At 41.7% G+C, this 15,749-nt stretch overlaps 1 protein-coding gene across 1 annotated transcript; it reads left to right on the plus strand.

The window, feature by feature from the left end:
- Nucleotides 1-6,251: 6,251 nt before the first annotated feature.
- Nucleotides 6,252-7,612, plus strand: LOC135553679 (reprimo-like protein). Its single transcript, XM_064985633.1, has one exon. The coding sequence runs from the start codon at nt 6,546-6,548 to the stop codon at nt 6,873-6,875; it is 330 nt and encodes a 109-aa protein (XP_064841705.1). The 5' UTR covers nt 6,252-6,545; the 3' UTR covers nt 6,876-7,612.
- Nucleotides 7,613-15,749: the final 8,137 nt, after the last annotated feature.

Consider the following 15,749-nt stretch of genomic DNA (forward strand, 5'->3'; position numbering starts at 1 on the left):
ATGGGTGCGCGCACACACACACATATACACACACAAACATATACACACACACACACACACACACACACACACACACACACACACACACACACACACACACACACACACACACACACACACACACACACAGGACAACGTTACAACAAATTAAGGCAATGAAGCCATTATCTCCCTGAAACAACTTGAATGACTAATGGATGCAGCCTGTTAAGGGGTTGTTGAGTGGAGCGGTCAGAAATACTCTGCTGCTGTGTACCTGGAGTCTCTGTCAGGGGGGAACTAATGACTACATTTAGCTCTATGTGATTAACTGTCCCACAGGTGACAGTGCCCACAACCCCAGACATGGCCTTGCTCTCTCTGTTTCTCTCTCGGTCTCGCTCTCTCTCTCTCTCTCTTTCGGATTCTCTCTTCTATACTCCCTAACCTTCTCTCTGTTTGTGTGTGTTTCCTGCTGGTTAATCCCCTCACTCTCTCATTGAATCTTGACCTCCACTCACTAACATGCCCGTCGCACACACACACTTTGTTCATCTAATGAAGCCCTGGCTGTAGGTAATCTATTAGACTAATTTAACTTGATCAACATCCTAAGAAGTATGCCCCCAGCTGCACCTCTGGAGAAGGGATGTGGAGATGAAGGGGTTGGGGTGGGGGGTGGAGGGTGTGGGCTTCTACTCTGCTGTGTTCAGATGCTGCCATGCCGTGTGTGAAGGCCTCTAAAGACATGGGTGGAGGTGGAAGGGGGAGGAGGGAGGTAAGGGCTAAACCCCTGCGTGTTGCTAGGGGATGTCTTTACTTAGTTTGTGTTGCTAGGCTGCCAATTCCCCTGTGCTAAGTGGAAGCGTTTTGCCTTCTCCTTAGTCCAGGCACCCCATCTCCCTCTCTTCGTCCCTCCCTCCTTTTCTCAACCAAAATAACTTTACCAGCCATCTATCACTATGCTCACAGGTCTACTGTTGCTAAGGAACAAGTCTTTGGACACACATACATGTCTATATGTACTTTCCATATCTATTTATATCTTTATACACAGGCCTACATGCTGTGTGTCCTGATATGAAATAATAATGAGCTCATGCCACCTGTGACCTGTGTTGAGTTCTGTATTGCCTCTAGTGTCACTAATGATGTCGATAATTGACCAAAAAGAACGTGCTGCTTCTCGGAAAATATAACGTCTGTATTCCACAATATAAGCCTCGGTTTTACCAACAGGTTGTATGCAGCAAAAATGAAAGAAAAAATGTAATTCATTTCATCCGCTGAAACGTTGTGAACGAGTCTTTTGTAAAGCAGCTTCACATCAAAATGTTCCAAAGTGACAGACCTTTCATTCAAGAACTTTTTCTTCACTTTGATTCAGGAATGAAAGTCCCTGGCTGTACTTTGTACTGTTACCGTATTTAACTTTGTGTGGGCTGCAGTTTAATGTTTCATAAATAGACGACTGTGTGCTTTATTGTTAACCGGGAGGCAGGCAATGTTTACAAAGGAATCAACATTTAAATCCTTGTCTGCTTCTATAATTGCAATACACTATTAAATGAATGAACAGAATGACATCTACACAGCATTAGTTGATAGCGCCAACTGTTGTCATTTACAAGTCCCTGATCGAAATGAGAAAAGCTAATAGGATTATTCCAGCTTGGTGGACACAAACACTTAATTTGATCTCCAGTTATTATACAGTGATAAATCAACTGTAATTGACCCCCTAGAAGTGTAATTAAATATTTGTGTAAAGAGCTAATCGTTGTTTGTACACACGCTTGTCAGTTCGCAGCCTAAAGCCGCTTATAACCAGACATATCGTGAGCATCCTCAATTGGCTTTCAAAGGCTTTGTTGAGCAGATAAACAGAATATTAGGTCTGGGGGCTTTAATATTCTCTCACATTATCTGAGGGAGTATTTTTTTGAAAGCATCATCATAGCCTACACCTGCTCACCCATAACGTCGGTGCCATTGCTTCTTCATATAATAGCCTACTCTACAATGCCCAGGGACAGGACAAGCATAAATGACAGTAAGGTTATTATAATACTCCTGTTCAAATACAATAAATACTGAACCGTGGAGGTTCCATGTGAATAATAGTCGTGGTCTGGTCTATGATGAGAAATACTGTTTACTACTCAGAATGATATCACTTCTGTTCCAAGTCAATGTTCTCTACACTCAAAGTCATTGTGGAGGCCAGAGATAAGGACCTATGAGAATACAGTTCCCCGTTTGGCCATTAAAGAGGGCTTGATGGTACTAAAGATAACAGATGGTAATGGAAGCAGGAGAATAATATTACTGTAGCAGGTGATCATCATGAGAGGAAGAATATGAGCAGTTGCAATTTGCCTTCTTATGGCTGCAGGGGCAGTATTGAGTAGCTTGGATGAAAAGATGCCCATTGTAAACGGCCAGCTCCTCAGTCTCAGTTGCTAATATACAGTGCCTTGCGAAAGTATTCGGCCCCCTTGAACTTTGCGACCTTTTGCCACATTTCATGCTTCAAACATAAAGATATAAAACTGTATTTTTTGTGAAGAATCAACAACAAGTGGGACACAATTATGAAGTGGAACAACATTTGTTGGATATTTCAAACTTTTTTAACAAATCAAAAACTGAAAAATTGGGCGTGCAAAATTATTCAGCCCCTTCACTTTCAGTGCAGCAAACTCTCTCCAGAAGTTCAGTGAGGATCTCTGAATGATCCAATGTTGACCTAAATGACTAATGATGATAAATACAATCCACCTGTGTGTAATCAAGTCTCCGTATAAATACACCTGCACTGTGATAGTCTCAGAGGTCCGTTAAAAGCGCAGAGAGCATCATGAAGAACAAGGAACACACCAGGCAGATCCGAGATACTGGTGTGAAGAAGTTTAAAGCCGGATTTGGATACAAAAAGATTTCCCAAGCTTTAAACATCCCAAGGAGCACTGTGCAAGCGATAATATTGAAATGGAAGGAGTATCAGACCACTGCAAATCTACCAAGACCTGGCCGTCCCTCTAAACTTTCAGCTCATACAAGGAGAAGACTGATCAGAGATGCAGCCAAGAGGCCCATGATCACTCTGGATGAACTGCAGAGATCTACAGCTGAGGTGGGAGACTCTGTCCATAGGACAACAATCAGTCGTATATTGCACAAATCTGGCCTTTATGGAAGTGGCAAGAAGAAAGCCATTTCTTAAAGATATCCATAAAAAGTGTTGTTTAAAGTTTGCCACAAGCCACCTGGGAGACACACCAAACATGTGGAAGAAGGTGCTCTGGTCAGATGAAACCAAAATTGAACTTTTTGGCAACAATGCAAAACGTTATGTTTGGCATAAAAGCAAAACAGCTCATCACCCTGAACACACCATACCCACTGTCAAACATGGTGGTGGCAGCATCATGGTTTGGGTCTGCTTTTCTTCAGCAGGGACAGGGAAGATGGTTAAAATTGATGGGAAGATGGATGGAGCCAAATGCAGGACCATTCTGGAAGAAAACCTGGTGGAGTCTGCAAAAGACCTGAGACTGGGACGGAGATTTGTCTTCCAACAAGACAATGACCCAAAACATAAAGCAAAATCTACAATGGAATGGTTCAAAAATAAACATATCCAGGTGTTAGAATGGCCAAGTCAAAGTCCAGACCTGAATCCAATCGAGAATCTGTGGAAAGAACTGAAAACTGCTGTTCACAAATGCTCTCCATCCAACCTCACTGAGCTTGAGCTGTTTTGCAAGGAGGAATGGGAAAAATGTCAGTCTCTCGATGTGCAAAACTGATAGAGACATACCCCAAGCGACTTACAGCTGTAATCGCAGCAAAAGGTGGCGCTACAAAGTATTAACTTAAGGGGGCTGAATAATTTTGCACGCCCAATTTTTCCGTTTTTGATTTGTTAAAAAAGTTTGAAATATCCAATTAATGTCGTTCCACTTCATGATTGTGTCCCACTTGTTGTTGATTCTTCACAAAAAAATACAGTTTTATATCTTTATGTTTGAAGCCTGAAATGTGGCAAAAGGTCGCAAAGTTCAAGGGGGCCGAATACTTTCGCAAGGCACTGTATACATATTATTATTAGTATTGGATAGAAAACACTCTGAAGTTTCCAAAACTGTCCAAATATTGTCTGTGAGTATAACAGAACTGATATATCAGGCGAAACCCTGAGGAAAACCAAACCAGGAAGTGGCTTCTATTTTGAAAACTCCATGTTCCATAGCCTCCCTTTGCTCCATTTAAAGGGATATCAACCAGATTCCTTTTCCTATCTCTTCCTCAAGGTGTCAACAGTCTTCAGACATAGTTTCAGGCTTTTATTTTGAAAAATTAGCCAGAAAGATAACATCGCCTCAAAAGGTCGCATGAGTTTTGCTCGAGCAACAGAGTTTGGACAGCCATTGCTTTCCCTCTCCTACTGATAAAGACATTTGCGGTTGATATATTATCGATTATATATTTTAAAAACAACCTGAGGATTGATTATAAAAAACGTTTGACATGTTTCTGTGGACATTACGGAAAGTATTTGGAATTTGTCTGCGTTGTCGTGACCGTTCATTCCTGTGGATTTCTGAACATAACGCGCCAAACAAACAGAGGTATTTTGGATATAAAAAGAATCTTTATGGAACAAAAGGAACATTTATTGTGTAACTGGGATTCTTGTGAGTGAAAACATCCGAAGATCATCAAAGGTAAACAATTAATTTGATTGCTTATCTGATTTTCGTGACCAAGCAACTTGCTAAGTGTACATAATGTTTTGTCGAGCGATCGATAAACTTAGACAAACGCTTGGATTGCTTTCGCTGTAAAGCATATTTTCAAAATCTGACACTACAGGTGGATTAACAATAGGCTAAACTGTGTTTTCCTATATTGCACTTGTGATTTCATGAATATAAATGTTTTTTGTAATATTCATTGAATGTGGCACTATGCAATTCAGCAGTCGTTAACGGGATTGCAGCCATAACATTAAGGCTCCTTGTGAGGTCCTCTATCTTGACACGAGGTCAACACCGAAAGCCAAATTGAGAAGGGAAAAAGTCCTTACAAACCACTGAAGATATGCATAATGTGAGCCTTGAATACTCTTTCAGTAACTAGAATATGTATAGCCAATCATATAGCCTATCACTAGGGCACATATACGGTGTTCAATACAAAAGGCATGGTTGATAAGGTTGAGTCCATAGGAGGCAAAGGCAATAAGCTCTCATACCCAATCTTCAATCTGCATGTAGATGATGGTGATTATGGTTGCTTTCAATTTGTCAGAGCATCTAAACCTGCGCATCTCGTTGACAGGTATAGGTTGACAGGTATAGGCTACAGTACGAATAGTACAGTGCCGTATAGTGCTACAGAGATATTACTTTTCGTCAGGGGGTTGGCTGAAATAGCTTGACTGTTGACTTGAGAGAGAAACTGATATTTGAATAAGGCATGTTAATAAAACCGAGAGAGGCTGCTACCCAGCAAGTTAATCTCAGCGAAAATAGCACTGGCGTCTACACACACGGGGAAAGTATGGAGAGAGAGGAGGAGTGGAAATAGACTTCTCTGCTGAAAAGTTTGCCCAGATTGATCAACTTGATTACATTTCTCCATCTCTCAATTCAAGTTGAGAGATGGAGAAATGTGTCTCTTTATGACTGTGCTCAAGGTTGTACTGTCGCGGTGGCATTTGGAGGATGAGTGCAGAACTGAACTGTACAGTACCTCGGGTTCTTTTCAGAACCCTCCTTTGTTGTTATGCCTCCCGTTTTATTATGCAGTGGATATGAGAATGTTGGCACTTCGGGGAGAAATGCAGCGTGAGCAAAGTGTTGTAGAGATTGATACATTCATCTACCGTAATTAAGGTTACAAAGCATTGCCACGTTCTACATCCATCAGAAATCATCTAATGGGAGTTCTTAAGTGGCGGTGACAGACCATAACCATTCCTTATGCCTTTGATTACATATTGTAATAATAACACTCCATATAACTGCCTGTCACTGACAGTCGATGAGGGTTGCATAAATCGTTCAATTGTCTACTCTCCCGCCCGCCCACCTCCCCTCATGGAGAGCGGAACTCATCATCTCTTTCAAATGCACGAGAGACTTGGCACGAAAGCGCACTCAAGCGGGCACATGTGCGCATGCAGGGCAGTCTTACGTACAGATTTACACTTCCTTCGAGAAGTCCAAGGGGACCCGCTTGCGAGGTTCGAGCTACGTAGAAGTTGTGTTCAGTTTATTACTTTGACTCGCAAGTATGATGCTGAATAGGGCATCTGGTTAGGGTTGGGATAGTTTCTCTCCGCTGACACGCACCGACATATCAGCTTTTGGCCGTGCTGCTATTATCGAATTTAAAAGAAGGTTATACATTTCTCATTTGGTTTTTACTTTGGTTTGTTTTCCCAGTCACATGACGCAAATTGAAACTGCGAGCCAGGTTTTAGCCGTGAGTGTGTGTCTGTGGAACTGCGTGCGCCCATATCTGCCAAGCGCTGTCAGATTGACATCCACGGAGACATGAACGGCTCCTTCTTCGACCAAGCCCAGGGCGTACTATTCAACAGGAGCCAAGTCCTCGCTGGTACTCTGGCGAACTGCTGCAACGCGACCGACGTGGCAACCAGTGACGGCGGCTCGCTGGCGCTACCTCCGGACGAGCGGAAACTCTTCATCAGTCGCGTCGTACAGATCGCCGTCCTGTGCGTACTGTCGCTCACCGTCATGTTTGGTATCTTTTTCCTCGGCTGCAACCTCATGATCAAATCAGAGAGTATGATTAACTTTATGGTGAAGGACCGGAGACCTTCCAAAGACGTAGAGGCGCCGGGGATGATAGGACTCAGCTAGTCTCTGGCGCCGGGATGGAGAATGGTGTGTAGCAGCGCGCCACGGACCCATAGCATCACCAAGCTGTCTTTTGGGCGGCACGCTGATATGCAATGCGTTTGATTTCCTTACGAAACATGTTTGCCAATAAAGACTGCAATTGCAGTCAAGCGCGGACAATTCCTCACATCAAAAGTTCAAGGAGTACAAGGAATGCATCGTTGTTTACGCATAGGCTGTTGGATATGGTTTTGTTTTTGACTGTCAACTTGAACAAAGTAATGGACTCTTGTGATATAAGTGTTTACACGTTGTTACCTCAAATTCTATTTGCAAAAGTCGATATTTCATAATTGTTCAAGTAACAAAACTAACTCGTCAGCAACTTTACGCATGCAGATGTTATGTTTTTTTCCCTTTCCAGTTCTGACAGTAGGCTGTGAATGTTTTGGATGTGGGAATTCTCTGAAAATATATTTTTCTTGGTCCGGTTTCTTAGTAGCATGTCGGGCAAACACTCAAGGTGCTGGGATCTTGCATGTTTAACAAACCCCTTCACTGCCTCAAATAGTGTTTTCTTGTTTTCTTGTTCAGTTCCAGCATGTAAGCGGCTTGGTCTGTAGCCTACCGTACAAGGTGATATTTGGACCTGCTGCTTTTGCACTTTTTGAAAGCACCCGATGCTGCATGATTTTTGTTCCACGATGAAACTTGAATGAAAAGTGCAGCATGCTACGAATAAACGTGACGTTGTCGTATCTCTTCATTGATATCCATTGCACATAATGGACCTAGGCTACCTGTTGCAGTAGATTCGATTTATTCATGTATGGCATAGGCCTATCGCACAAAGCAGCATAAATATGCAGTATAAATTAAACAAATGAATTACATTTAAATGTGATCGAGGATCTTGTGCATGTTATACTGTACTGTAATACCAATAACAGTAACAACAACAACAATAATAATATAAGATAGTAATAACAGCGATTATAATAATAACGATAATGTTATTAGTCTATTATAAGTATAATAATATTTTACAAAGATACATATTAATGGTTTATAGACAAGTCTAAACTATTCACCATTTGCACAGTTACGCACGTAAATAACTGTGTAAAATCGAATATTGTTGGCTGTAAGACTAGTCTGTTTTAATGCACAGGTGAATAAGTACTCAAGACTATTAAATGTTGTGCACTCATGCCTTGACTTTTATCAAAATGAATTCGTGAATTTCTTATCTGATGATAAAGTGGAGATAATCCACGGAGGGTATGATCCATAGAGGCCATCTCGCTACAAAATCCATGCAGTCAAATAAAGTCAAGGTTGAGTAGAGACATATCCCACTGGGCAGAAACTGGTTTCATCGACGTTGTTTCAATGTCATTTGTAAATGTATTGTGACGTGGATCTACCTGCAAAATACAGTGGATTTGAAAAAAGTAACCAACGTAAACATGTTTTGAGGATGGAATTTCAACCGAAGGATTATGTCATAATTGTAAACCATTTTCAACATAGACAAACCTTGTATAAAATATGTTGAATTTGTACCTTTAAAACAATGTCAGATCTTCAATGTTATATCCACTATCAAAAAAAACTAAACAATAGTCTGGGCTCCTACTGGTCGCCCATCCAATAAGCTCCTACTGGTCTCCCATCCAGAGTTTTACCCAAGCTCTGCTAGTTTTGATATGTCACTGACTACTACCAATGTGCTATCACGAGAAGGATTATTGATATCTAAATAACTAAATATATTCACTGTTGTTATCAAAGTCAGTCCAGAGAGTAGGTTTAAACAGAACAAATACAATGTAACCATACTTTATAAGTCATATATCATCAATATTATACTATTTATTCCTAGATAGCATTTGCAAGTCATCAACAGCTGTTGTTTCTATTCAACCAGCTGTTCAACTACAAATAGACCATTCATACAGTATAGACTTATGGTTTCAAGCTTTGGTTGGTTTCAAATGTAATCTTCAAGTTAATCATTAATATGTTGGATTCACATCTCCAACTCAACCAAAAATCAAAGTTAAAGCATAGCACTAAATCAAATCAAACTTTATTTAAAGTGCATTCAAAGTTTGACCAGATTAAATGTAGTCTTATGCATTAACTTTTATTTAGTGCCATGCTTTAAATGTGATTTTTGGTTGAGACGGAGATGTAAATCCAACATATACATTATTCATGTGTAGACAAACTGGATATTGAATTGTGTTTGGTTGTCATTGCAACCAGATATCAACGTTTGAAGGATAGGTATCTTCAGCTTGGATAGTTCCATCTGTGCCACTGATTTACGCACCGTCGAGGAGCCGAATTTATGACGAGTTGAAGTGAGTAGAAATTAAGAGCGGGCTGGCACGGTTATAAACTTCGCTTGACGTACGGATTGGTTTCTCAGCTCAACACTGCAGCGACATCTTTTGTCGGTTTTGGGTCGAATTCAGGCATAACAGCGACCTCTCACAGAAGTCCTCCACCTGCGAATCCGAGACCCTGATTGTGCTTCCGTGGTGGTAGCGAAGCAACCTTTATTTGCATGCAATTAACATATGTTAATATGCATTGCCATGTCTTCCAACAGTGGAAGAACTGCTCTGGTGCGCCACATGAAACAGAGGCGTGCTTCACCCGCACTGCGCCGAAAGAGTGGCAGAAGCTGCTGAACTATTATCAGAAGTCCAACGAGGCGCACTTATAATCGTTTAAGGCGGCACTCGATCCCTGCTCTTCCAGTGAGAAAGGGACGTTTTAGAGTGGTTGTATGAACTAGGTCTAAGTCTGGCTTTAATTCCACTTTGTCTACAAATTAATAATTGATATGTTGGATAATGAATTGACCTTATATAACGGTTTGATTTGATTTAGTCCTATTCTTTAACATATGTTTGGTTGAAATGGAGACATGAATCCAACATATCAATTATATATTTTTAGACAAACTGGAATTAAAGCCAGACTAAGTCTGTGGCACAAAATATACATCTCCTGCTTTTATACTTAGGTGTCTGGCTAGACTGTAAACTCTCCTTCCAGACTCATATTAAACATCTCCAATCTAAAATCAAATCTAGAATTGGCTTTCTATTTCGCAAACAAAGCCTCCTTCACTCACACCGCCAAACTTACCCTAGTAAAACTGACTATCCTACCGATCCTCGACTTCGGCGATGTCATCTACAAAATAGCTTCCAACACTCTACTCAGCAAACGGGATGCAGTCTATCACAGTGTCATCCGTTTGGTTACCAAATCACCTTATACCACCCCCACTGTGACCTGTATGCTCTAGTCTGCTGGCCCTCGCTACATATTCATCGCCAGACCCACTGGCTTCAGGTCATCTATAAGTCTATGCTAGGTAAAGCTCCTCCTTATCTCAGTTCACTGGTCATGATAACAACACCCACCCGTAGCACATGTTCCAGCAGGTATATCTCATTGATCATCCCCAAAGCCAACACCCCATTTGACCACCTTTCCTTCCAGTTCTCTGCTGCCAGTGACTGGAAAAAATTGCAAATATCGCTGAAGTTGGATACTTTAAACATTAACTATTTGAGCAGCTAACCGATCACTGCAGCTGTACATAGTCCATCTGTAAATAGCCCATCCAATCTACCTACCTCATCCCCATACAGTTTTTATTTTATTTACTTTTCTGCTCTTTTGCACACCAGTAACTCTACTTGCACATCATCATCTGCTCATTTATCACTCCAGTGTTAATCTGCTAAATTGTAATTATTCACTCCTATGGCCTATTTATTGCCTACCTCCTCATGCCTTTTGCACACACTGTATATAGACTTTCTTTTCTCTACTGTGTCATTGACTTGTTTGTGTTATTGGCTTGTTTATTGTTTACTCCATGTGTAACTCTGTGTTGTTGTCTGTGTCACACTTTATCTTGACCAGGTCCCAGTTGCAAATGAGAACTTGTTCTCAACTAGCGTACCTGGTTAAATAAAGGTGAAATCAAATATAAAAAATGATTGAAAGTGAAATGATAACACATTTAGATGACAACGAAACCAAAAATCTGATATTATTTTTCCATTGTAATTTGGTTGTGCTTTTAGATGGTTCAAAGCATAGTGCTAACACATCCGAAATTCAACAAATCGCCGGCTGTCTTTTTGAGTGGGTGAATAAAGGTTGACATCCCATTGATTAATGTCTAGACAAAATATTACCCACATTTCCACCAAATGTTACCCAAATTTTACATTGAAATGATGTGGTGTGCCCAGTGGGACAGTAACCTATATGGTTCAGACTTCAAAGTCAGACTGAGGTATGCCTGCAAGTCTGGTCAAATACTCTTAGCACTCAGCAAGGTGCTACATCTTCTCTCAATGCAGGCTCCAGTCCATGAGACTCTTTGGTTGCCACACACACACACACACACACACACACACACACACACACACACACACACACACACACGGTATGGGTGGCTCATGTACCTCCAAAGTTATGAGGAATACTGGGTAGTGAACAACTAACATTGTGAACAGCTAACCATGTACTCCCAGTCCAAGGCCTACAATCTAAACTCTAAACTGAATAAGCGCTTGTAAACCTAATAATAAAACACTTCACACTGTCTACCTTGAGATGTGAGCACAGCCTCAGCTAAAACCCATAGGACTGGACTGACACCGTATTGGGTTCACAGGATCTGACCAGTTCTCTCTAGTCAAACCCTGCAATTGACTGACCGCACCAGTTGACCGCAATTAGGAACCCTTTCACCCCTCCTCACACCCCTGGGGCATCTATCTACTAGACCCTAAGGGCTTTGGTCCAGGCACACCGTCTGTCCTCAAGACATCCACATTAATCTATTTCCCTCAGGATCTAAACAATGCTCTGAGATAGAGAGAGAGAGAGAGAGAAACAGTTTGTCAAAGCACCTTCAGACAGCTATCCTTCACATTCTCTTTCTCTCCCTTCCTCTCTCTATCTCGACCTGCTGTCACGTCTCTTAAAGCAGACCTCACTCTGTTCACCCCCATCACCAAAACCCTTCCTTATTTTTGCTCCATCATACTTTTCACCATTTCCCCCGTCTTCCTTGAAGTTTCTTTGCATTTCAAGGAAATCATACCAAGTAGAGTCTACGTCAAAATCTATCCCCCATCTTCCTCTCTCTCTCTCCCTCTCCCTCCCTCTCTCACCCATATCCCTATCTCTGCTCTCCTCTCTGCTTTCCCCTACCCCCTCTACTTTTCTCACTCCCTCTCCCTCTCTGACTCCCTACTCAGAAGCAACAAATGTTCTCATTATTATTTTATCACTTGTCAGGGGAGCTGAGTCTCTAAGAGGTGGATGAGCACACACACACACACACACACACACTAGCTCCTTGTCCACTGAGGCATCCGCATACCCTCAGGCTGAAGTCCATTTAATCAAAAGAAGTGAAAGAAAACAACACACCACAACGCACTGAGAATGTGGACCCGTTGACATGGAGACCACAAAACCCTTAGATTTAGATTTGAAGCCCATGAAACTTGAAGCCCTTTGCTGTAGATATGACCATTCTTTGATCACTGGCTAATCTCTGGTTATAAGGCACATTAACGATTATGAATCTAGATATTTCTGCATGGCCATTCTGGAGAACAAACACACTGTATTGTTCTGAGATGCAGTCATGATCTGTAGGTGAATGCTGATTGAGAGAGAAAAACCTGCTGCTCTATATTTAGAAGAAAAGGCAGTTCACTTCTTAACTAAATTACACGAGACCCCAGACTGCCTGAGGGAGGGAGGGCAGGAGGGAGAGAGGAGGGGGTGAGGGAGGGAGAGATGAGGGGGTGAGGGAGGGTGAGGGAGGGTGAGAGTCCAGCACACTGTTGTGCTGGAGGAAAAACAACATCTATCATGAACCACTAGTCATAGCAGGGAAGATGACAATAACAGGAAAACACTCTTAGATGTGAAAAAAGGAAAATGCTTAGCTACAACACTCACTGATGGATCATGGAAACAATGGGACCTAATTGGAACTGTCATATCTGAAGTCCCTTAATGAAGACTGAAGATTAAACGGAATGACATGCCTAATTATGCTAATTCCACTTTGAAGGATTGATTGATTGTGTGACAAGGATAAATAAAAAATGCAAATGATATGGCGAGGACTGGTGTGGGAGAGTTGGGGCTGATTGTTTCAAAACCGTGGATGGGGAAGATTGAGAGGCATCCAGATCATTGGATCGTTATGCTGTGTGAACACACAGTAAGTACACTGTATTGTTGCAGGGGCTGTTTCTCATGCAGTCATTCAGTGCTAGACTGACGGACGTTAAACCTTCCCCTTTGTGGAGAATGTGGACCTTTATTACTCTGGTACACTGCTCTGAGCGCTCCATATAGCTATATTAGCTTGTCAGGCAACGTCAGGGGTGACCTTTAACAACAGAAACCATCAGTGGATATAATGAACGCTACACCAGGACTGGAAACATGACAGAAATAATGGTGATTAAGTCACGGTTGGTATTTAACACTTAGTGGAATAATGCATTAAATTATTCACCGGCATAGAAACTTTGTCTGGAATGAAACTTTCACATATTACATTGGTTTCTAGTGCTGCCGAATATGTTCTGTCTGGGAATGATTGAGCATTTGAGAAATATACAAAATACAAATTTGTCAGGGAGAGATGAGTCCAACCTTTTACAAAAAACAAGTAGCTATTCTCCTTGTATCTTGGGGGAGAGCAATCCACAATAGACACAATGTCTGTGCCGGCACCAGGCTTACTAGAATTTAAGTGGCCTTTCTCAACCCAATTCAAGTAATTTCTAATGGGACGTGCTGTAGAGAATGGAGACAGAGAGAATGGAGGCATAGCAGTGACACTAGACAATAGCGACACAGAAAAGGGGTTTTACTATTCCATCTCTCCCCCCTGCATCCCCCTTTCTGATACTTCTCAGATAGACAGAGATGCATTCCTATTCAGCCATTTTCTGAGGCTGGTAGCTAGGATTGCACATTTTGGGGAATATTCAGGGGTGGAAACTTTCTGTGGGAATTAACGGGAATATATGGGAATTTAAAGGAAATATATGCCGATTTAATATTAATACCATTTAAATGTAGATATTTACCATATCACGTGGAGACAGAAACATAAACTTTTTAACATAGGTAGACATAATTGCAAATTATTAAATCCTTCCAATAGAAAGAATTTATTAAATGAGTTGACTCTTCACATGGAATGATTTCACTGAACAACAAAAGAAAGGGAATATTGAATGATCCACAATGATCCATCACATCTCCCAAAAACTTTTTCAATATACATCTGTAAAATGATAGTCTAGAAACTAAAGCTTTGGTTGTCTTCCTATCAGACTTCCATGTCTTCTCCCTGGACCTCCTCAATGTCCACCTCTTGAACATCAGACTCTGAGGCCTCATCTTCACTGTCACTTTCCAACCTTGTTGAGGATGGCTCGTTGTCAGGCTCAAAAAGCCTAAAATTTGCCAGGATGGCCACCAATTCTTCAACCCTTGTATTGGTCAGCCTGTTGCGTGCTTTGGTGTGTGTGTTCCCAAACAAGGACCAGTTGCCCTCTGAGGCGGCTGATGTTGGTGGGTTTTGGAGGATGATGGGGACAACAGGGGAAAGAGCCTCAGATCCACAAAGTCCCTTCCACCAGGTGGCTGATGAGATATGTTGGCACATTTGCCATATTGCATCTCCATCCCAAAGCCCTTGCTTGGAAGTGTACTTCACCAGACTGCCAAGAACCTTGCCCTCATCCAGGCCAAGGTGGCGAGACATGGTAATGATGACACCATAGACTTTGTTGATCTCTGCACCAGACAGGATGCTCTTGCCAGCATACTTGGAGTCCAACGTACGCTGCGGAGTGAATGGGCTTCAGGCAGAAGTCTTCACGCTTTTTGATGTACAGTTGAAGTCGGAAGTTTACATACACCTTAGCCAAATACATTTTCACAATTCTTGACATTTAATCCTAGTAAAAATTCCCTGTCCTAGGTCAGTTAGGATCACCACTTTATTTTAAGAATGTAAAATGTCAGAATAATAGTAGAAAGAATGATTTATTTCAGCTTTTATTCCTGTCATCACATTCCCAGTGGGTCAGAAGTTTACATACACTCAATTAGTATTGGGTAGCATTGCCTTTAAATTGTTTAACTTGGGTCAAACGTTTCGAGTAGCCTTCCATAAGCTTCCCATAACACTTTAGGTGAATCTTGGCCCATTCCTCCTGACAGCTGGTGTAACTGAGTCAGGTTTGTAGGCCTCTTTGCTTGCACACGCTTTGTCAGTTCTGCCCACAAATCTTCCATAGGATTGAGGTCAGGGCTTTGTGATGGCCACACCAATACCTTGACTTTGTTGTCCTTAAGACATTTTTCCACAACTTTGGAAGTATGCTTGGGGTCATTATCCATTTGGAAGACCCATTGCAACCAAGCTTTAACTTCCTGACGGATGTCTTGAGATGTTGCTTCAATATATCCACATAATTTTCCCTTCCTCATAATGCCATCTATTTTGTGAGGTGCACTAGTCCCTCCTGCAGCAAAGCACCCCCACAACATGATGCTGCCACTCCCGTGCTTCATGGTGTTCTTCGGCTTGCAAGCCTCCCCCTTTTCCTCCAAACATAACGATGGTCATTATGGCCAAACAGTTATATTTTTGTTTCATCAGACCGGAGGACATTTCTCCAAAAAGTACGATCTTTGTCTCCATGTGCAGTTGCAAACCGTAGTCTGGCTTTTTTATGGCGGTTTTAGAGCAGAAGCTTCTTCCTTGCTGAGCGACCTTTCAGGTTATGTCGATATAGGACT

This window comes from Oncorhynchus masou, chromosome 14 (genome assembly GCF_036934945.1).
Source record: "Oncorhynchus masou masou isolate Uvic2021 chromosome 14, UVic_Omas_1.1, whole genome shotgun sequence".
Taxonomy (NCBI): domain Eukaryota; kingdom Metazoa; phylum Chordata; class Actinopteri; order Salmoniformes; family Salmonidae; genus Oncorhynchus; species Oncorhynchus masou.

Excerpts from the sequence above, each read along its gene's own strand:
- LOC135553679 (XM_064985633.1), top strand. The coding sequence starts at position 6,546 with ATGAACGGCTCCTTCTTCGACCAAGCCCAGGGCGTACTATTCAACAGG.